Source organism: Cervus elaphus, chromosome 15 (genome assembly GCF_910594005.1).
Source record: "Cervus elaphus chromosome 15, mCerEla1.1, whole genome shotgun sequence".
In the NCBI taxonomy this organism is placed as follows: domain Eukaryota; kingdom Metazoa; phylum Chordata; class Mammalia; order Artiodactyla; family Cervidae; genus Cervus; species Cervus elaphus.
The window spans coordinates 5,616,248-5,639,492 of record NC_057829.1 but is presented as its reverse complement, the minus strand read 5'-3'; the positions used below and the strand labels follow the sequence as shown (position 1 = coordinate 5,639,492).

The following is a 23,245-nucleotide window of genomic DNA, read 5'->3' as shown; positions in this document are numbered from 1 at the left end:
GAAGCCCTGGAGTTAGTATAAAAAGGAAATTTGGACACAGAACACATGTGAAGACGAAGGCATCCTTGCATAACTGTCACTCATCTCACTTGTTTCTTGATGGTGGTGGTTTACTCACTAAGTTGTGTCCGACTGTTCCGACTCCATGGACTATAGCCTGCCAGGCTCCTTTGTCCATGGGATTCTCCAGGCAAGAATACTGGAGCGGGTTGTCATTTCCTTCTCCAGGGGATCTTCCCCACCCAGGGGTAGAACCCAGGTCACCTGCATTGCAGATGGTCTCCTGCATTGCCGGCAGATTCTTTACCAACTGAGCCGCCAGGGAAAGCTTATTCCTTGCACCCACCCTAATACTGAGACCCTGGTGTTGTGGTTAGGAAAGACTTTCTGGAGGAAGTAACCAACCCCCTTACAGATGAATAGGATTTGGCCAGCTGTCCAACAGTAAGGGGTGGAAAGGGTTTCCTTGGCAACAGTAGTTAAGAGGTGTTAACATTCATTAACACCTCTTAAGGGACAAGTCAGTGAGGTGAGCTAGGGTAGGAGTTTGGACTTTATCCTCAGAACAATGGGGCAAGCGAGAAAGGGAAAGGAGAGAGTAACTAGAAAAGGAGCTTGGCACCAAAGGCAACCTGATGAAGCACCTGAAACATGTGAGCAGGGTGCAAGCACTCAATAATTGGTTGGAAAAGCAGGGCTGGTCTATGTTCCACCGGTGCGGGGCCAGGAGGGGAGGACGCCGTTTTAATGAAAGAGAACACACGATTAGGAACAAAGTCGACTCTTAACTTGAGATGAAAAAATAAATCACAAGCTATTACTGGAGTCTTGGAGATACCGGTCTCTTCCTTCTGTTTACCGAAATCGCTTGCCTAGGGCAGCGGCTTCCGGAGGGCAGCTTGGCGAGCGCTCTCTCCCACGGCACTCTACAACTCCAGCACCCCTAAGGTGATGCTACAGAGCCCCCCTGGGGATGTAAACTGAGTCACGGCCTTCGAGGAGCGACTCCTCTGCCACGGCAAACCAGAGCGCTTGTCTGTCCGATGCGCAAGACCGCGGGTTGCATCGGAATCAGAGGCGATCACCCCCACTCTGAGGTCCGGGGGGCTCCCTCCGGTGCCCCAGCTGCTTTCCCGGGAGGTGAGAGGTGAGCATCCCCACCCCGCCGCGGGAGCCCCGTGTGGGGCGCTCCCTGTGGATCTCCGGGAGGAAACAGCCCTGCTTACCACCGAGAGCAGGCGGCAGTCATAGGGACCATTCTTTTCCTCACTCGGCGTATACAAACCTGACCTCACAAACACAAAGCCTGTCTTTGGCATTTCTGGATTTAGAAGTAAACATCACTCCAGCATGAAAAAGGAAAAACGGCAGTCACTTCATCGCCACAGAGTCGTAAAGTTTTATTTTGAAAGTTAAAAAGAAATTTTTTTGTAACGTTTGTCATTGTTGAAATAAAATAACTTCTTGTTGCAAAGCAACAAGTAACCATCAGCGGAGAGCGCGAAGCGCGGGGGATCTGCGCGGTGGGCGACGCTGCAGCGGGTGGTTCTGGGGGGCTACAGGCGGGCGGCGCGCGCGGGGGCGCGCGGGGGCGCGCCGAGCAGGAGGGGCGCGGAGCGCGCGGGGCGGGGGGCGGGGCTCCGGGGGCCTGGCGGCCGGGCAGGGGGCGGGGCGGGGCGGGCGGGGGGCGCGGCGCGGGGGCGGTGCTCGAGGGGGCGCGCGGGGCAGAGCCGGGGCGCGCGGGGCTGGCGGGCGCGCGGGGGCGGCGGGCGCGGCGCTGCCAATCGCAGACAAAGGCCGCCCCAGTGAATCATGTGGTGCCGGGGGAGGAAGTGCGGCTTGTTTTCTTTCCTCCAGTCGCCGGGCTCCGGGTGGAGCGCGATGCGCGGAGACCCCCGCGGGGGTGGCGGCGGCGGCTGCGAGCCCAGATGAAGCCGGAGCGCCCGGGTCGCGCCGCAGCGCCCCTGGCCCGATGGAGGCCCAGCCGTGGGACCCCGTCCGTAACGACTCGCTGCCGCCCACGCTGACCCCGGCCGTGCCCCCCTACGTGAAGCTCGGCCTCACCATCGTCTACACCGTGTTCTACTCGCTGCTCTTCGTGTTCATCTACGTGCAGCTCTGGCTGGTGCTGCGCTACCGCCACAAGCGGCTCAGCTACCAGAGCGTCTTCCTCTTCCTCTGCCTCTTCTGGGCCTCCCTGCGGACCGTGCTCTTCTCCTTCTACTTCAGAGACTTCGTGGCGGCCAACGCGCTCAGCCCCTTCGTCTTCTGGCTGCTCTACTGCTTCCCCGTCTGCCTCCAGTTCTTCACCCTTACGCTGATGAACTTGTATTTCACGCAGGTGAGTCGCGGGAGGCCGCCCCCGCCGGCGGAGACACCTGGCGGGCGCTCACCTGGCGGGGGCGGTGGCAGCCGCGGGAGCGGGTCACAGAGCCCCGGGGCCAAGTGTGTGTGTGTGGCGGGGGCGGGGGGGAAGCATTGATTCTGGGGCGGTCCGAGCCCTGTCCTACCTGCAGGCCTTTGTCCCAGGTAACGCCGTCTCATTCCCGAAGGCGGAGAAGGGGAAGGGAAAGGAGAGCGAGGGCTGGCGGCCACCAGTCATCCTCTGCCCGCAGGTCGGCAGCACTCAGCGCGCGGGGCGCCCCAGCATCTCCATGCACACATCAGACTCGGTACTGATGGGAGTTGTGCCCACCAAGGAGACTGGCACTCCAGTTTCCCCTCTGTCCCCTCTTCCCAAAGCATCTGACCACCAGCCTGGAAAAATCGCTGCCACCTTGGCCTCCAGATTGGGGCCAGACGCTGGCATTTTTTGAGGACAGAGTGGGACTGCCCTGATTTGGATGGGATGTTTGGGGCCTCCAGCATAGGAGCCCTGCTGAAGGGCAGCCTGCTCACTCATTCCACGGGATTGCTACACAGCCGTCGGGGTAGCACCCAGCTCCCGAGCTGATGCCTCAAGAGCTCAGGGTTGCCCTGAGCTCATCAGAGAGGCCCCGAGAAAGAGCCGTAAGTTTCCTGGCGCCCTTTTATAGGCACTGGGGAGTCTTTTTATGAGCAGATTGTTAATAAGTTAATGGGAGAACGTGCGAATTGACTTGGCCGCTGTGACGCTTAAGTACAATAATTGGAAGTGTCTTGCAAAGAGCATGTTAAATATTGTATGAAGGTGTAATAGTACAATACTGTCATCGGCATCATCATCTCTGCTTCCAATTAGCTTTCCAAGCACTAAAATTTCCATTTTCACTAGGACCCTGTCCAGGGAGAAGGCCAGTGATGTCACCTGGTAAGGGGAGTTTAAGAACTGTCGCTTGGCTAGACGCTTTGTGCCAGCAAGCATTACATTCCTTTTAATAGTGTCCTTATTTATTAAAAGAAAATGCTGTTGGGGCTTCACCTTCCAATGCAGGGGGTGCAGGTTTGATCCCTGGTTGGGGAGCTAAGATTCCACATGCCTTGCAGCCAAAAATCCAAAACATAAAACAGAAGCAGTATTGTAACAAATTCAATAAAAACTTTAAAAGTGGTCCACATTCAAAAAAATCTTGAAAAAAAATGCTGTTGTTGGAAAAAAGAAAAAAAAAAAAAGGAAGAAAAGGTAGAATAAGAATTACTCTGGTGTAATGGGAGCCCCTGAATGACAATCTGGAGGCCACACTTTTGGCTAAAAACTAGCATAAGTAGCTATTGTAATTTTACCAAAAGGGATCTACAGATAAAGCAGTCTCCTCCGTCCAGTGTATCAACATATTTTCCAGTCCACAAGTCATGTATGCCATCTGTCCAAATACAGCTTTTAAATACAAAAACCAGTTCAGGCAGTCAGCTACAGTACAGACACTCTGACTCTTTTTTCTTTTTTTTGGATCCAAAGCAGGTGATTCCAGGAAGATTCAGGTATGTTGATGTTCCTTCAAGAACTGTGGCAGAGGTCTGATTGCATGTTGTGATCAGGTCCCCTTTTGAGAAGAAAAAAGGACAGTTTAGAGCACGGCCATGGCTGTCTGGTAGTCACATGCAAATTTTGCCCTCAGAGCTGGATTAGGCGCAGAGCCACACATTTTCTGCACCATCTGCTGGTTGGCGAGTAAATGCTGAGTGAGGGAAAGAGTGACCAGGCCGACAGCCTCGCAAGCCGAGAGGCCACAAGCCACCGCCCTGGCTTCTTGATGACTCCCAGGTCTTGTTTTCTTTGTATCTCCAGGGTGGCTGACAGGAGGAGGTGGTACCGACTACTGGCATCACAGACACCCTGGCAGACGAGCTGTTCCCTGGCTTCCTGGCAAACAGTCTGATCCTTCCAGGGAGCTGTAAATGGGTCGCCCTTTGACTCCCAGCTCCAGCATCCCTCTCCCCCTGCCCCTCCCCCATGCCTTCTGTTAGGTCAGGTTCTTCAACCACTGGAATGGCCAGGGAGCATTAAGGATTACTGCGGCCTGAGCCCCCTCTCAGAGCAAGTAAATCAAGTTTTGGAGGGTGAGGGATAGTGGCTAACAATGAAGAATCCTGTGCTGTGTGCTAGGCACGATTCTGAGCAGTCTTATTTATTCTTCCCAACTACCCTCTGAAGGAACGGTGGGTGATGTCCCCATTTTCAGAGAAGGGCCAGGGAGGTTATATATGACTCCCTCAGGGTCACATGGCCAGTGAGCCCTAGAGCCAGGAATCACAGCCACGTCCGTGACATCAGAGTGCCAGGCTTATCCTTCATGGTACAGTATTTGAAACCTCTTACAGTGGGAAAGCATACCCTGCTCTGAATGTCACATTGTGTCCTCTGGGAGCTTGGCATCCAATTGAGGAGATGCCGAGTGTACATCCAACACAGCTGAGTAATAAAAGTCAAGGGATTTAGGGGAGAGTATATTTCAGTTCCGAAGACTGCAGGAGATTGCTCTCTCCAGCTCCTGGTGGGACCGGTTCAGTCGTTAGCAGGCCCTGCGTCTGTGTGTCTGGCTCCGAGTGTCTGTGCTCTCCTTGAAGCCCCAGGCACTGAGTTGTTTCCAGCTCTGGGCCCTGCTGGGTCCAGCAGACTCCTGCTCTAGGAGTTTGCAGGGCCGAGGCTGGAGTGGAGGCATTTACTCCAGAATCTGTTCTTCTAGCTCAGTGCTCATTTGCTTTTTAAAGGGGGCTTAGAAGGGGCAGGACCCTGAGGCCTGAGGTAAACAGGAGTCTCTGTGCATGAGGTGTGGTAGGTCCTCTGCCCACAGGCTGTACAGTAGAGGCACCAGGGCCAAGGCCGCCAGCTTCTGGGCCAGTGAAGTCCCCTGCGAGGCAGGTCTGTCTGTAGAACTGAGTCTGAGGGTCCTGGCAGCTCAGTGACACCTGGGTGGGTATGTCCCCCAGTTGTCCCCCCTTAGAATTTTGGGCTTGGACCTCTGACTCCTGGGGTTCCTGGGTGTGAAGGAGTGTGGCGGGCTCAGCTTCCCCCTGGTACAGCCTCATCTTGAGCCCTGAGACAGATTCCTGCCATTACAGGCCAGTTTGAGGAAGAAAAAGAAGAGAACCCTCCTGTGGGAAAGAGGTGGTTTGACTAACGGACAGTGACGCAGGAGTCAGAACCTGCTATGCCTTAAGACTGTGGGTGCGAGGTTTCAGGGGTTTTCCTGTGGGTGTCTGAGGCTCTTGCTGGGGGCCAGGGAGTCATGGTGGGGGTTAGATCTCATGGTGGGTGTCTAGGGGTCATGGTGGGGGTTGGAATTCATGGTGGGAGTCTGGGGTCATGTTGGGTGTTGGAGCTCATGGTGGGAGTCTGGGGGTCAAGGTGGGGGTTGGAACTCATGGTGTAGGCCTAGGGGTCATGATGGGTGTTGCATCTCATTGTGGGATCCTAGGGGTCATGGTGGAGGTTAGAGTTCACGGTGAGGGCTTGGGACTGTGGTGGACCAGGGAGTCATGGTGGGCTTGCAAAGACCTGTGAATCAGGGGCCGGAGCCTAAGGAGCCAGCCCTCCTTGGGCTCTCTGGGCAGAGCTGGATTACTCACCTGCTGTAGGACAAGGGTGGCCCTAGTGCCCGCCCTCCGGGTTGGAGCAGGTAAAAGGAGGTGTGTTGGCGCTGCATCCCTCATCCTCTCCTCTCCCTCAGTTGAGATGCTCTGTCTGCAGCTTTTAATAGCCAGAGCCCAGACTCTGGCCAAACTGCAGTCCTGAAGGTCAGGCCCCAGCACTGGCTCGGCCCTTCATTACCTACTGTGTCACTGAAATGACTTTTCCCTCCAACCTGCAACTTTCATGTTTGTCGAATGGCAGTGACACTGGGCCTTTCCTTGGAAAGAGGTTGGAAGTCATTGGTTCCTCATGGCTGCAGCTCCTGACCCCAAGAGCTGACGGGCCTGGGAGGTCCAGAAGCCCCACCTTCATTCTGCACACAGCCAACCGAGGCCTCAAGGATCCTGGTGACTTGTCCAGGGTCCCCGGCTAGGCACGCAGAGCCAGGAAGAGTGCCTGCTGGACACAACAACCCCCCCACCTCCCCCGGCCCCTTAAAATGCATCCTGGTCCTTATCTCTGTTGACAGGAAACAAGGAGGCATCTGAAAATCTAATCCGGGGACCCTGTCTTTACCTCCACCAGGCCGAGGGAGGAGGCGGTGGTGACCTCAGGCCTAAGTGGATCTCGCTGTGGTTCTTGGCAGTCCATTTCATCAAGAACATTTACTGAATCTGTTGTGTGCCAGGCCCTCATCTAGGAGTTGTGAAGAGGGAAGCTTCTAGGCCTCTTGGTGATTATGAAGGAGTAAGAAGCTTAGGCACACACAGGGCAGGCGTTTGTTGGTCCCAAGGACTTTATTTCAGAACTGGGCCCACGCAGTCACACGCAGGGAATCCTCACGTCTGCACCACACTGTGGCTTCCTGGCCCCCGCACCGGCTCCTTGTGGCCACTCAGTGGGCTCACAGCCGCCAGAGCTGTGTGTGTGGCATGTGTGTGTACACACGCACAGGTTCGTGAGACGTTTTCCTTATTAGTGGTCAGTCTACCATTTACCACCAGCAGCCCCCAGGAAGTCAACTCCTAATTTTACTGCTAAAAATCCCCCACCCCCAAAAAGCAGCCTTCTACTTTTACAGCCCAGTCTCCCCGGATCTTTCCTCGAAGCCCTCACCCTTTGTTCTCTCTCCCCTGACTCTTGGCTGCTTCTGTGTATTAGGGCAGCAGCAGCAGGGGAACCAAATTTCACGGCTTCGGCACTTGTGGGAAAAGTTAGCCTCCTCTCAGCATATCTGAGGGGCTTCCCCAGTGGCTCAGCGGGTAAAGAATCCGCCTGCAATGCAGGAGACACAGGGGATGCAGGTTCGATCCCTGGGTCAGGAAGATCCCTTGGAGAAGGAAATGGCAACCCTCTCCAGTATTCTTGCCTGAAAATCTCATGGACTGAGGAGCCTGGCGGGCTCCGATCCAAAGCGTCGCAGAGAGTCGGACATGCCTGAGAGATTAAACACACACACAGAGGCGGACGTGACTGAGAGCCTGAGTTTGGGGCCCCCAAACCCTCACACCTGTAGGGTTTTGCTGCATCCTTTTGCCTTCCTGACTTTCCCGCGGTCAAACAAGCAGGAACTAGCAGGTGGGCAGAAAGAGAGCACCGTTCTAAGGCTCTTGGTTGCTCAGGTGGGTTGTGCTGGCATGTCCAACGTGCCCTCCCCACCGGAGGCCTGTGCCATACCCCATTCTCCCGTCCGCAGAGCCATCAGCTCGGAGGTGCGGGGTGAAGCACCGAGGGGCAGGATGATCGGAGAGCCGCGTTGATGAAATTGACAGCCCCTCATCTGAATGACATCCCTCAGTCTTAGGTTTTTGAGAACGACATAGTATGTGATCCCAAATCCGCTGTCATCCCCCGATTTCTGATTGTCTTGCAGCTCCAGGGAGAGGAGAGAAGCCTCTTGGTTGTGGGTCTGACGGGTCGATTTTCTCCGGATGGATGGGCTCCGCACACAGTGCTGACCATCCCTGGCATGTATGCGCCCCTGGAGGTCTACAGCGGCTTGTAAATATTTCACTTTTGATTTCTCCCATGGCTGAAGTTTAGAGTCTGTTAATCTCTGAGGACAGATGACCCCGTGGTTTTACTCTTGGTGGCTCGTTTCCTTAAACTTGGGTGTGGAAAGCACAGGAAAGGAAGTTGTGATGGTGTCCACATCAATATTTTAGGCCTTGTAGGTACACATGGTCTCTGTTGTGTAATTTTTTTTTTTAAGACATCTCTTTAAAAAGATTAAAAAAAAAAAATGCTGTTCTAGGCTCATAGGCCCTAGGATAACAGATTGCAGGCTGGACTCGGTCCTTGGGACAAACTTCGGACAAGTCGAATGTGTGTGGCCTCGCTGTTTTGGGGGCAGGTCCTTCAGGCACTTTAGAAACAAGCCATAACAGGCTGTGGCTTCTCATCTCCTGGTTACAGAGTGTTGTTTCCTCAGCGAACACATCAGTCACCTGTGTGCAGGTGTCCGGGATCAGAGACAGCTGGATTTGTGCCCTGAGGGGCCGCAGACTGTAGGGGAAGACAGACACAAACAGAGCCGCATGCCACCCACGGCACCCAGAGAGGGTCCTCTCCCCGCCTGCGGAGCCGGGGGAGACACAGGTGAGGGGCCTTGGGCTGGACGTCTTATGATGTCCTCCGCTCCCCGCCTTCTAATGACAGACCCACCAATCAAGCTACATAGTGTGTTAAACACAGGGTAAATGTCTACATGGGCTGAAATCAGCTCCCTGGCCTATGCCCTGCCTCATATGCCCTCCCCCGGCTTCCCAGACCTAAAAGATGCCAGAGGTCGCGCTGCCCATCAGGTGATGTGGCGGTCCATGGTGGTGTGTGACCAGCAGTGGACAGGGAGGCGCGTGAGCTGAATGGGAGCCTGGCTGGCCCCTGAACCCCCATCCTGAGTCATGCAGTCTGCGGACATGAATTTGGAGATTTGTTTCATTCACTTGACAAGTGGATTGGGGTGGCATTCCTGTGCCGTAAAATTAACCCTTCTAATATGTACGACTTAGTGTGGCCCATTTTTGTGCCATGGTCACTGCTGTCCAGTTCCAGAACGTTTTTGTCACTCCAGGAACAGCCTCTGTGCTCATTCAGCAGTCAGTCCACTTTTCCCACTCACCCCAGCCCCCTCCGTCTGCTCTGGATGTGCATGCGTGCGTGCATGCTAAGTCGCTTCAGTTGAGTTCGACTCTGCGACCCCGTGGACTGTAGTCTGCCAGGCTTCTCTGTCCATGGGATTCTCCAGGCAAGAATCCTGGGGTGGGTTGCCATGCCCTCCTCCAGGGGATCTTCCTGAATTGGGGGTCAAACCTGAGTCTCATATCTCCCGCATTGGCAGGCAGGATCTTTGCCACTAGCGCCACCTGGGAGACCCCCCGTTCTGGATACTCACATCCAGAACACACACCAAGTGGCCTTTCGTGTCTGGCTTCTCTCACTTAGCACGATGTTTTCAGGGTTCATCCGCCTCATAGTGTGGGTCACTGGCTCCTTCCTTTTCAGGGCTGGATGGTATGCCGCCGTAAGCATCTTCCACAGGTGACTTAAGTGCTGATCCTTGGAGGGACACTTACCACATTCTTCTGAGACCTGTTATTCCCTGCAGGCTGTGCAGACCAGGTGATGGTCACATGTGGTTCCCGCCTTCAGGGGACTTGGCGTTGAGTGGGGAGAACAGGCCACATAAGTTCTGTCTCTCTGGTGCCAGCGGCCCCTGTGACTCAGTGACGGTCCTCACGGTGGTGACACCGTGAGTGAGATGTTTCCGAGGGAAGGTTGGGGCCTTGATTCACTCCATCATCTCTGTAATTCTGCCTGCAGGACACATGCTTGACAAAGAACAGGTGGCTTTGCTACTTGTTGTCATGTTTAGTCACTAAGTCATGTCTGACTCTTCTGCAGCCCTGTGGACTGTGGCCCGCCAGGCTCCTCTCTCCATGGGGTTTCCCAGACAGGAATCCTGGAGTGGGTTGCCATGTCCTTCTCCAGGGGATCTTCCCAACCTGGGGATCAAACCAGTGTGTGCACTGGCGCTGGGGAAGCCCCTTGCTACTATTAGTGTAAGTCAGATCCTTTTACCCTCCTTTGTTCACGGCAGCTTCCTGGGATCCAGGCCACCACCAGGGATGCAAAGGTGGGAGGGCTGGCCCTGACTCTCGGGGCCCCTGTGAATGGTGTCAACCTTCCCATAACACACTGTTCTTTGCAGGGTTGGTGGCACTCGTTGCTTCCTCTTGAATTGTCCCTACTTGGGTTGGGATGTTCTCAGTTCCCTTCCTTGCTTCTTTTTTTAATTTTTATTTTCAAATTTTTTTGGCCGTGCCATATGGCATGTGGGATCTTGGTTCCCCAACCAGGGTTTGAACCCACACGCCCCTGCATTGGAAGCACAGAGTCTTAACCACTGGACCACCAGAGAAGTTCCCCTTTATTGCTTCTGATGGGATGTGAGTTTGTCCCCCTCCGCCCTGGTTGCTGTCATGTGTGTCCCTGCCTGGTGTCCCGAAGTGAGTTGGGGGCAGCCTAGCTGCAGACCTGTGTCTCGCTCCCATGAGCAATTTCTGTCAGCACATTCCTTCTCTTGGAGGGGGTCCCCCTGGCAGTTCTCTGGGCAGGATACTGGAGCATCCTCTGACCCTAAATCTGCTTGGCTCCTACAATGGAATACTGCCGACTGGGGCAGCTTCAACACCAGATATTTCTTTTCTTTTTCTTCCTTTTTTTTTTTTTTATCATCAATCCATTGCTTTCTTTTTTAATTTTTATTTTATATCAGAGTACAGCTGATTTACAATGTCATGTCAGTTTCAGGTCTACAGCACAGTGTTTCAGTTACACATATACATGTATCTATTCTTCTTCACGTTCTTTTCCCATTTAAGTTATTACAGAATGTTGAATAGAGTTCCCTGTGCTATGCAGTAGGTCCTTGTTAGTTTCCTGTTTTATTTATAGTGGTATGTGTATGTTAATCCCAAACTCCACTAATTTCTCTCTCTCCTCCCAGTCTTTCCCCTTGGGTAACCATAAGTTTGTTTTCTAAATCAGTGAGTCTGTTTCCATTTTGTAAATAAGTTCTTTTGTATCTCTTTTTAATTTAAATTCCACATATAAGTGAGGTCATATATTTGTCTTTATCTGTCTGACTCAGTGTGATCATTTCTAGGCCCATCCATGTTGCTGCAAATGGCATTATTTCATTCTTTTTTATGATTGAGTAGTACTCTATTGTATATACATACCACATCTTCTTTATCCATTCATTTGTCGATGGACATTTAGGTTACTTCCATGTCTTGGCGATGGGGTATGTGTATCTTTTTTTAATTGTTTTTTTTTTCCAGATATATGCCCAGGAATGGGATTGCTGGGTCATATGCTAGCTCTGTTTTTAGTTTTTAAGGAAGCTCCATACTGTTTACCATAGTGGCTGCACCCACTTACATTCCCAGCAGCAGTGTAGGGGCATTCCCTTTTCTCCACCCTCTCTCAGCATTTATTGTTTGTAGACTTTTTGATAGTCGTCCAAGGACGGGGTGTCAGCAGGGTCAGGTTCTAGCAACGGCCTCTTCCTGCCTGTGGACAGCTGACCTCTCATCATGTCCTCACGTGGTGGAGAGCAGAGAGGGGGCTCCTTGAGTTCCTTTTGATAAGCGCACAAATCCCACCTGTGAAGGCTCCATTCGTGTGACCTCAGTGCTCAGAGCCCTCACCTCCTAACACCATCACCGTGGGGGTTAGGATTTCAACTTGTGAATTAACTGGGGATGCAAAGTTCAAAATAAATACCACCCTGCTCCCAGGAAGGACAAGAGAATTCTCAGAATTCTCCTTCCTTCTGAGGCAGAAAGTTATTTTCTGCAGGAAAAAAAATACACTTGAGGCTTCTTCACTGTTAACCTGTTTCGTAGTTATACATCATTTGCTTCGAGGATCGGGGTCCAGTGGTGAGACAGCACAAGGCTGCTGTGGCCACACCAGAACCTTCTTCCTAGAGCCGTGGGGTCTGGCTGGCTGGTAACGCATGTAGGCTTCCGGGTGGAGAAATGTATCCCACCCTGCAATGATGCGTCACCGTATTTAAGCACATTTAGAACAATTATGGGCAGGGCCCTGGCTGGTAAACTGTGAGCTGGGATGGTGGCAGGAGCAATTCAGAAACATATAAGCATGATGGTACCTTGCGTGGCCACAGCCCTTCCCATTTATGAGTCCAGGGAGGGAGATGTGTGCCAGGAAGGCTCGTGGGTCTTGTTCCGTCTCCACCCGCACCAGTGAGGGGACCCGGGGAAGCCCTAGGGGTGGCTGGCCCCACATCCCTTCCCTCCTCCGCACCAGTTTGGGCCCATCCCCAGTTGAAGCAAGACTGCCAGTCCCTGTGGGGCTGCCCTCTTGAGAAGTTTGCGTCACAGTTTGAAAAGCAGAAGTCACCGTGATGAACTCTAGTTCTGACCCCCTTATCTTACGGGAAGCACTGAGGCCCGGGAAGGTAGAGAGAGTTTCTCAGGGACGAGAAGAAAAGCAGGCTTAGGGAATTCCTGGAAGTCCAGTGGTTAGGACTCAGGGTTTTCACTGCTGAGAGCCCAGGTTCAGTCCTTGGTTGGGGAACTGAGATGCAGTAAGCCAAGTGCAACCAGCAACAAAAATGGCAAGTTCATGGCAGTCTGGCCAGCTCCACACCTGGACACAGATGTTCGGGTGGCAAGAGAGCCACTGGAAAAAGCAGGGCAACTGAAGGGCAGATTTGGTGCCGTGTTAGGTGACTTTGAGGCTGTTTGGACAAGCGTACCCTTCAAGGCCTTGAGATGGTCACCAGCCCTCATGGGTGGTGCCTGCGGGCCTGACTTGGCCACTGTGGAGCCATGAACTTGCAGGGCTGCCTGGAGGGTGTTGCGCAGGTAGATGGAGCCACGGTTCAGTTGATGGGGACAGGGAGGCTCTGGTGAGCTGCTGGGGCAGGGCTGGAGGAGAGAGGAGCTTGGCTGAACCACTGGGAACTAGAGGAGAGGCGCTTTCAGGAAGGGAGGGGTCAGGTGGAGATGCCCTTCTCCACTGAGACCTCGTCCCTTCATCATTTATGACAGGGCCCTCAGAGAAGTGGGGGCTAGGTATGAGGCTGAGTTCCTGCCTGCTTGGGGCTCCCAGGCTGACTTTGGGGGTAGGGTGCAAATGTGCATGAACCTAAGGAGGGCTATCGGGTGCTGGCTCAGCTGGACAGGACAGGACTGGGCGGGAAAGCTCTCAGGAGGGCGGATGAAGGCTGAGGATGTTCCCAGGGAGTTCTGGGCTTTACTGAGGTTCAGAGAAGAGGCAGCGTCATTGTTGATCCCAAGATCACATGTGAAACATGCATTCTCAGTCGTGGCTGACTGTCTGTGACCCCATGGACTGTAGCCCTCCAGGCTCCTCTGTCCACAGGATTCTTCAGGAAGAATACTGGAGTGGGTTGCCATTTCCTTCTCCAGGGCATCTTCCCAACCCAGAGATCAAACCCCTGTCTCCTGCATTGGCACGTGAGGTCTTTACCACTGAGCCCCCTGAGAAGCCCCTCGCATGTGAAAGCAGTTCGCCTAAGGGGGCTCTGTGTCCCAGTGGTCAGTCTGAGACTGGGCAGTGAGCAGGACTCGCTCCTTGAGCCCTGCACTTGCCAAGTTCAAAGGCAGGAGGTGACAGGGTGAAGACCTGCCCTTGGGAGCTAGTCGGCTCCCTGGGGGCTGTCACACCCAGCCAGGTGGGGACACAGACCATGCCTTGGCTCCTGGCTGCTGCACCCAGAATGTCATGATGTGGACAGCATACACCTTTTTCTATCATGGGGTTCCATGGCTTAAAATTTTTTTTTTTAATTTTATTGATTTACAGTTTTGTTTTAGTTGTTGGTAGGAATGCAAACTGGTACAGCCACTATGAAGAACAGTGTGGAGAGTCCGTAAAAAACTGGGACTAGAACTGCCATGTGACCCAGCAATCCCAACGCTGGGCATACACCCCAAGAAAATTAGAATTGAAAGAGACACATGTACCCCAGTGTTCATCGTAACACTATTTACAATAGCTAAGACATGGAAGCAACCTAGATGTCCATTGGCAGATGAATGGATAAGGAAGTTGTGGTACATATATACAATGGAATATTACTTGGCTATAAAAAGGAATGCATTTGAGTCAGTTCTAATGAGGTGGATGAACCTGATGCCATTATACAGAGTGAAGTAAGTCAGAAAGAGAAAGAAAAATACTGTATATTAACACATATATATAGAATTTAGAAAGACAGTACCGACGATCCTACATGAAGGGTAGCAAAGGAGACACAGACGTAAAGAGCAGACTTTTGGACTCAGTGGGAGAAGGCACGGGTGGGATGATTTGAGAGAATAGCATTGAAACGTGTACATTACTATATGTAAAATAGATGACCAGTGCAAGTTCGATGCATGAAGCACTCAAAACCGGTGCTCTGGAAAAACCCAGAGGGATAGGGTGGGGAGGGAGATGGGAGGGGGGTTCAGAAATAGGGGGAGGGCATATGTATACCGGTGGCTGGTTCATGTTGATGTATGGCAAAAACCATCACAATATTATGAAGTAATTATTCTCCAATTAAAATGAATTAATTAAAAAAATGTGTTTCAGGTTTACAGCAAACTGATTCCATTTTACATATATCTACTCTTTTTCAAATTCTTTTCCCATTTAGGCTATTACAGAATACTGAGTAGAGTTCCCTCTGCTATGTCATAGGTCTCTGGTGGTTGTCTATTTCATATATCTTATGGCTTTAAACACATGGCCAGTGTCCGCAGACGTAGAGACGTCACCCCGGCCCTTGTGGTCTCAGAGAAGAGACCTGAAATGCTGGACCCGTCTTGCTCTTCAGGGATTGCTACAGAAAGGGAGACAACTACATTTGGATTCAGCAGGTTCCAGAAATGAACAAAATGCAGGTTGAGCCACCCTGCTGTGGTGAAGGAGGATGCTCAGCATGTGGAAACACAGACTAATGACTGTCAGCCAGGGAGCCCGGGGCCTCAGGCTTTGCATAATTTCCCCAATATATCAGGAAGTGGGCAGCGCAGAGGGATCACGCGCACACATGGTGAATGTGTCAGTGGTTCCCAGCCTCTTTGAGTATGAAAATGCCTTTTATGGTCAAGAGAGCATTTATGATCACAGTTTGGTAGTTGTGCGCTTAGACTCGTGGTTTGAGAGCAAAAGCCGGAACTAATAATAATCAGAACAGCAGAGGCCACGCACGTAAACACTGAGAAGGTATCTGAGAGGTGAGTGCTCTGTGTGAGTTCTCCTCACCCTCAGAGAAACCTATGAGATGGGCAGTGTTATTTGTTTCATTTTACAGATGAGGCTCTTGAAGCACAGAGAGGTTAGGTAACTTTTCTAAAGTCACACAGCTGATCCCTGGTAGAGCCAGGATTCAAGCCCAGGGAAACCAGGTCCAGAGTCCACACTTTTTTAACATTTTTTTTTTTTTTTTGGTGTGTGTGTTTGCTTAGTCACTCAGTCATATCTGACTCTTTGTCATGGTGACCCCGTCGACTATGGTCTGTCAGGCTCCTCTGTCCATGGAATTTTCCAGGCAAGGATACTGGAGTGGGCCGCCATTTCCTTCTCCAGGGTAGCTACCTGACCCCGGGGTCAAACCTGGGTCTCCCACGTTGAAGGTGGATTCTTTACCATCTGAGCCACCAGGGAAGCCCCTTTTAAGTTTTATGTATATCTAAATATATCCTGCATGGATTGCAGGATCTTAGTTCCCTGACCAGGGATCAAACCTGGGCTCTGTCTGTGAGCTGAGTCCTAACCGCTGGAGTTACCAGGGAAGTCCCACACTCTTAACAATCCTTAGATGTCTCTCTGCTGAAATGGACACACATCTGTGACCTACAGACAGTGGGATACCGCCCTTAGTGAGAACACGTGAAGGAGAACCACGTGTTTCGGCATTGATACATTGCAAACTCCTCATGACAGGTGAACAGACAAGTTGCAGAAGGGGATGGAAAGCATTGATTCTAAGTGAGACACCATGCAAGACCGGACTATGTATTATTTATCCTCTTAAAAGTAGGAGCCTGCTGGCCCTCAGAACACCCGAGTCAGGTGGACATTCTCTCTGTTCTGTGGGATCAGAGCCAAGGAGAGAGATGCTGGGGGCTTCAATGGTGTGTTTTCTTTTTTGATTAGAAATAAAATTCAGGACTTCTCTGGAAACCCAGTTTCCAGGTTAAGACTTCACCTTCCAATGTAGGGAGTGTGGGTTCAATCCCTGGTTGGGGAGCCAAGATCCCACATGCCTCATGGCCAAAAAACACCAAAAACATAAAACAGATGCAGTATTGTAACAAATTCAATAAAGATTTAAAAAATGGTCTACATCAAAATAAAATCTTTTAAAAAGTAAATAAAAGAAAATGCCCTGGAGCAAGCAGAACAGTGTCAAAGGAACTGAACTTCATGGTTGGTTCAAGAGTTTTGGTTAGGTTATTTCTTTGTGTAGGTGACATGGTTTATAGTAAAGTTTAAACCTACCATAAATGTGTAACATTTTCAAACGAATTTGCATACATACAGTTAACAGCAGTATGGGGGTGGCAGAGATTGGTTTAGACACGGGTCTGTGTTTGGTGCACATAGGATTGCAGACCCTCTCAGTTGCTCTGAGAGTCTCCAGGGGCCTTAGCCCCCTGGTAGGATCACAGATGTAGGACCAAGAGTCCAGCCTGGGCCTGGGGTCTGAAGCCTGTTCAGGGTGGGAAGGTTGCAAAGTGCTCACCTGCCTGTTTGCTTCTAAGGGGACAGCCCTTCAGGAGGTGGTGGCACCGAAATGGAAACTCTGTTGACATGGGCCGTGCCTTGGGGAGGGGGGCGGGGGCTGGACTTTGTAAAGCAAAGTGGCTACCTAGAGAAATTGTGAATCACGTACAGGTCTGGAGGTATAGTGCTTCATTGAGCCATCACAGCCTCTGCCTCTGGGGACAGAAGAGGTTACTTTTGTTTAGTTTCGCTTAATGCACAAGGGACCTTGTCATCCCCACAGGAAAGAGCCTCAGACCTTCCTGCCAGAAAACAGCCAGTATGACCTGAGGAGAAATTACTGTGAAGCAGCAAAGGCCAGCTGGGGTTGGTAGGAGGAAAAGGCAGGCAGGCAGGACTTCAAAGGCTGGGAATAGAATCAGTGAGGCGGACAGGGGCTGTAATTTATGAGGGGAGGGAGGCCCAGGGCAGCGGCTGCTTCTGGAACCTTTGTGCTTCTGTCAAGAGAGTACGTCATAGGCTGTGGCTCTCTGGGCCCTCCTGCGTCATCTGAGAGGTGATGGGAAGGGCCTGAGGTTGCCAAGAGGGCACAGAGCCTGCATCTGGTTGAGGGGCTGGTGGGGGAGAAAGGAGAGTGGGGGGTGGCTGGGAACAGAGGTGTGCTGTCCCCCACCCACCCTAGCCTCCTTCAGGCCAACTTGGGGGTGATCTTTCTGCTTCCCCAAACCTGAATTAAATCTTCAGAATGTCACTTGACTTTCCTGTCATGGACATCTGTTATAAGTAGGACTTTTAAAGGCTGTGGAAATGATGCTGAGACCAACAGGCATCCGTGAGAGGAAGATGCATTATTCCCACCACAGGATGGGCGTTTCCATGGAAACTGCTCCTCAGCTCCTCTCTGTCCTCTGCATCCCAGCCTCCCGCCTCTCCCTCCCTCTGCTCTGTAATCCCGGGGCTGTACTGCTGATCTTAAACCTGGTCCTAGTGCCCTTGAATAATCTCTCTTTCATTTCACAAAGACATTTTTAAAGAGTAGCTGACGCTCTAGAATAGACTCCCCACTCCCACTTCCTCCTGCCTCCTTCCATCCAGCATTCCCCACTTCCTCCTGCAGGCGTGTTCCCATCTGCCAGAGCCAGGCCCAGCTCTCTGCAGTTATCCTGTCCCTCTTGTGGGCTGCATCCAACACCCTGATGGTCCTGCACCCGGGTTTCCTTCTCCCCATTTACCCACCCATGTGCTGCTCCCCCACCCCTCTGCTGCCTGCCTCTTTCTTGCCTTTCTGCTACTTTATGTTGATTGAGACAAATTCACACTCTATACAGTTCCCCATTTAAAGTTGAATGTTCACAGACTTGAACAGCCATCACCACCATTGGTTTCAGAACAGTTAAAAAAAGTTGAAGTATTGTTGATTTACAAAGTTGTGTTGATTTCTGCTGTACAGCAAAGTGACTCAGTTATGCACACACACACTCATGTACATATATATATATACACACACACACACATACATACACTCTTTTGTATTCATTTCCATTATGGTTTATTCCAGGATGTTGAATGTAGTTCCCTGTCTATACAGCAGAATCTTGTTTATCCATTCTAAATGTAATAGTTTGTACCTGCTAACCCCAAACTCCCAATCCATCCCTTCCACCCCATCCCCCTTGGCAACCCCAAGTCTGTTCTCTATGTCTTTGAGTCTGTTTTGTTTCATAAAAGTTCATAACACTTTTTGTCACCCTCAGAAGAAATCCTGGAACCCTTGGCAGTCACCCCATTTCTCCCCAAGCCCCCAGACCCAGGCATCCCCTCGACTACATTCCGTCTTCGATTTCCATATAAACACCCACCTCTGTTTTCACAAACTTCTCTCTGAACCGCTAGTCTGGTCCTTTGACTCTGGTCCCCTTCCACCCCCACCCCCGACCTTGAAGCACAGCTCTGATTTGTGATTGTGTCGATTCTACTGAAAACCTTCTGTGATCTCTTACCAGGGGCATGCACCTGTCTTAACTGACTTCAGGCTGCTGCCTCCTTCCTCTTCCTCACCTGGACTCGCATCCCAGCCTAGCCTGCTGCCCCTCTGACCCATCCCAGGGAGTCCAGGTTCCCCTCAGACAGCCTCATCTCCCCATAATCTCACTTTCTCATACTTCACACCTCCTCACATCACCTCGTACCTCCTCATGTCTCTTCATACCTCCTCACATCACCTCACACCTCCACACATCTCCTCATACTTTCTCACGTCTCCTCATACCTCTTCATGTCTCCCCACACTACCCCACATCATCTGACACCCCACACTTCCACACATCTCCTCATACCTCCTCATGTCTCCTCACACCTCCTCACATCATCTGACATCCCACACTTCCACACATCTCCTCACACCTCCTCATGTCTCCTCACACCTCCTCACATCATCTGACATCCCACACTTCCACACATCTCCTCACACCTCCTCATGTCTCCTCACACCTCCTCATGTCTCCTCACACCTCTTCATGTCTCCTCGAACCACCTCACATCATCTCACACCCCGTGCCTCCACACATCTCCATATACCTCTTCATGTCTCCTCACACCTCTTCACGTCTCCTCACACTTCCTCATGTCTCCTCACACCACCTCACACCCCACACCTCCACACATCTCCTCACACCTCTTCATGTCTCCTCACATCATCTCACACCCCACACCTCCACACATCTCTTCATACCTCCTCACACCTCCTCATGTCTCCTCACACCACCTCGAATCGCCTCACACCTTTCACCTCCACACATCTCCTACCTCTTCCCAAGTCTTCACGCCTCCTTATACCTCTTCAGGTCTCCTTACACCTCTTCATGTCTCCTCTCACCTCCTCAAATCTCCTTACAACTTCTCATGTCTCCTCTCACCTCCTCACATTTCCTCAGGTTTCCTCACATCACCTCACACTTCCTCATATCTTCTTACGTCTCCTTATACCTCCTCACACCATGTCTGTCTCTGGTTGTGAGTTTGTCGAGGTCAGGGACCAGCCTTTCTGTCTTTTCTTAATTGTTAATCTCAGATTTGGTGCTCAGTGTCAGTTGATCTACCACAAATACCACCAATCTGAGTGTGGGGAGAATTGGAGTTTTTATCTGGTCTCACTTGTTCCCCAGCCCTTCTGATGGTCCCTGTCATCCTACCCTCCCATTATGTGGGTCTGGTTTTACAGGGAGCAGCCTGAGCTCACATTGTCAGTAGCAGTAGCTGTAAAATATGGAGGAATAGTTCATCCTTATCTGCCCCCTCCCTCAGGAACCCTGTCCCCTTCCTAGCCAGTTCCTGCGGAGGTCAGCAGGAGCCAGCGCAGACTCTAGGAGATGGGCAGCCCGATAAGAGAGCTGGAGTCAGCCCAGGAGGGTTAGCTCTACTTCTGAGCACTAATCAGTCTTTAATGAAATTCCCTGGAGCATAGACAGGAAGAGGGGAGGGATGAGTAGGAGAGTTTGGATTTTCTTTTTTAAAAACTTTGTCCAGACATTTATGTACTTTATTTAATGAGGGCAAAAGTTAAATATATACTATGTGAGTTTCAAATGCCAGGAATTTAAATACAGCTTTAAGGAACTTAGGTTTAAGGGTTAACTTGAAGGACAGGGCAGAGTTTTTAATTTTTTAAGTACAGCTTGGAAAGGCCCAGTTGAATTCAAGACATAAACATTTTTTAATTAAAGTTTTTAATAATTAATTTTTTAGCTGTGCTGCACAGCATGTGAGATCTTAGTTCCCTGAGCAGGGATCAAACCCGTGCCTCCTGCAATGGAAGTGCACGGTTTTAATCACAGGACTACCAGGCAAGTCCCAAGACATAAACATTTGCTTCTTGAACAGCACGGGTCCGCTTTGATGTGGATTTTTTTCTGCAGTAGATACTACAGACCTACACCATCTCCTGTTGATTGAATCCATAGATACATAGAAGCTGTCTTTACACTGAGGGCCCATGATGAATTCTACTCAGATTTTCACCTGGGTGGACGGTGGGTGCTCCTAATTCCTTTGTTGTTCAGGGGTCACCAGTAATTGTCACAAACTACAAAGAGTGGACAGAGCTTTTACAAATCACGGCAGAGGCTTTTATTTTGAGGTCATTATCTGTCACCTTTGCTTTTAGCTTCAAGAGGGTCAAACAGTTTATTAATACTGTGTATCAGATGGTGCCCTTACCCGGTAATGACGTTTCTCCTTCAGGCAGGGGTGTGGATTTTAAGAGGGTATGAGTTGTGGGGTTCCCCCATCTTTTTACAAGGTGGGGCGCTGGGTCCCTTTTGCAGAAGAACGCTTGACCTGGGGGCCCCTCGTGCCCACTGCCTTGGTTGGTTGGTGCCTGTGTTCATGGGGTTGAAGGCTGAGTGTGGTTTAAAGTTATCATTGTTTCCTGTCTGTTGTGGCGATAGTGGTGATGATGATTGCAATTATTAAGGCTGCAGTGAACATTCTACCCAGGTTTAGTGCCTTAAAGGCAGTGTTTCCCAAACTCTGTTTCCTGGAACACTCTCTAGGCACATCTTCAGTGGCCAGGTATCTTCGGAAAACTGCTGCATACTGTGCATTTCCCTTGAAGGTTTACAATGTAGAGCAAAGCCTTTTAAAGGCTCTGGGAATTCCTGCAGTGAAAAGCTGGGTAGCCTAGCAGGGTCTAAATTTGTTTCCTAATATGACCTGTTTTTCTAGTCACCCTTGTGATTTCCCAGTTCTGTAGGTGCACCTTGAGAAGCCCAACCTCAGAGTCATTTCTTGAAAGGAGAATTGTGGGGGCAAAGCATGTGATGGTTTATAAAGTTTGAGCCCCGGCCCAGATATCTGATGGTCATGGCTGGGAACCCTTTGCCGTGTTCCAGGAAGGAGCCTCTGGGGTCCAGGCTGTCCTCCCATGCCTGACTGTCTTTCAGGTCATGCCCCATCCAGCTGTGGGAAGTAAACAAATGGCTTTTGTTCTGTTTATAGAGGAGGATGGTGTGCAGGTGGGCTATGCTTTCGGTTGGGAGGACTCAGCTGGTTTTGCCCCCAAGACCCAGTACTGGGCAAGTGGTGGCAGGGAGCTGGGCAACCGCTGGGCCGTGACTTGACTCTGATCCACACGTGCCCTTGTGCCATCCTGGTGGGACCAGGAGCCGTCTCTGTGAGATGAGCAGAATGAGCCACTGTGCCCACCACAAGGCTGAGCCTCTGACCTGCAGATCAGCCTCCTGTGCGCCGACCACCTGAGTCCACAGCCTTCCTGGGTTACATCTCCTCTTGTCCTTTGCCCTGTCCAGGTCTTGCCTCGCCAGGAGGACCATAAGCCTGTTGAAGGCAGAATGGGTCAAATTTTTCTTTCATCCCCGACAGCACTTTGCACAGAGCTGAGTCCATAGCATAGAACCACCTGTGGGTGGTTCTCAGGAGCCCGGCAGTGGCCCTGGTATGAGTCAGCTGAGTTACCTGCCACTGAGTAAGCACCCCCAAAGTGTATTAAAACATTATTTGTGTATTTCCTTGGTAAGTTCAGACACTTTAAAAAGATACTGTAGTTTCAATATCATATGACATCACTTATATGTAATCTAAAAAAAAAAAAGACACAATTTCACTTATTTTCAAAACAGAATAGACTCACAGGCGTAGAAAGCAAATTTATGGTTACTGAAGAGATGGGGATAAATTAGGCATTAGCAGGGATTAACAGATACAACTACTATGTATAAAATAGGTAAACAATAAGGACCTACTGTATAGCACAGGGAACTGTGTTCACAATCTTGTGATACCTGTAATGGAAAAGAATCTGAAAAAGAATATATATATATGTGTGTGTGTGTGTGTGGATGGTGACTGCAGCCATGAAATTAAAACATGCCTGCTCCTTGGAAGAAAAGTTATGACAAACCTAGACAGTGACGTATGTGTGTGAATAACTGAATCACTTTGTTGTACACCTGAAACTAACAGGAAATTTGTAAATTAGATATACTTCAATTTTTAAAAGTGGTTTTAAAATGCTGTAGTTTCATCTCCTCACCCTGATATCTGTGAAGAATTCTCTTGATTATTTAAAAGCAAGATCCTCAAGTACTATGTACTATGTAAAAGTGCTAATAGCGTTTTTCTGAGAACATTGTTATATGTTGCATGGGTCAGGATTTTATTTTGTAACAGAACTTTGGAGTCACTTACTAATCTATGCCTTTTTCCTAAGAGAGGTTGTTTTTATAACATTTCTCTTTATGGACTGAAGAGAAATACCAGAGGTGATGTGACTTGCCTAAAATCCCATGGGAGCTTGTCAGAGAAAGCTGAGCTAGGGGCCTGTTTGACGTAAGGGCGGTGTACTCACGTCATCTCTTTGTGTTATCACTGGGCACTTTATTTACGATGTGAACTGCTACTTCCTACCTCCTTCCAAAAAGGATTTAGGACAGAGATAAAACTCATGTCAGAAACAAAATG

General features: G+C 50.6%; 1 protein-coding gene across 1 annotated transcript in view; it reads left to right on the top strand.

Moving 5' to 3' along the window:
- Positions 1-1,704: 1,704 nt before the first annotated feature.
- The window catches only part of GPR137B (G protein-coupled receptor 137B), a 55,648-nt gene continuing 34,107 nt past the window's right edge, over positions 1,705-23,245 (top strand). Inside the window, 2 exon segments of the mRNA XM_043925886.1 lie at positions 1,705-1,944; positions 1,947-2,341. Coding sequence (XP_043781821.1) covers positions 1,929-1,944; positions 1,947-2,341 — 411 coding nt within the window. The 5' untranslated portion in view covers positions 1,705-1,928.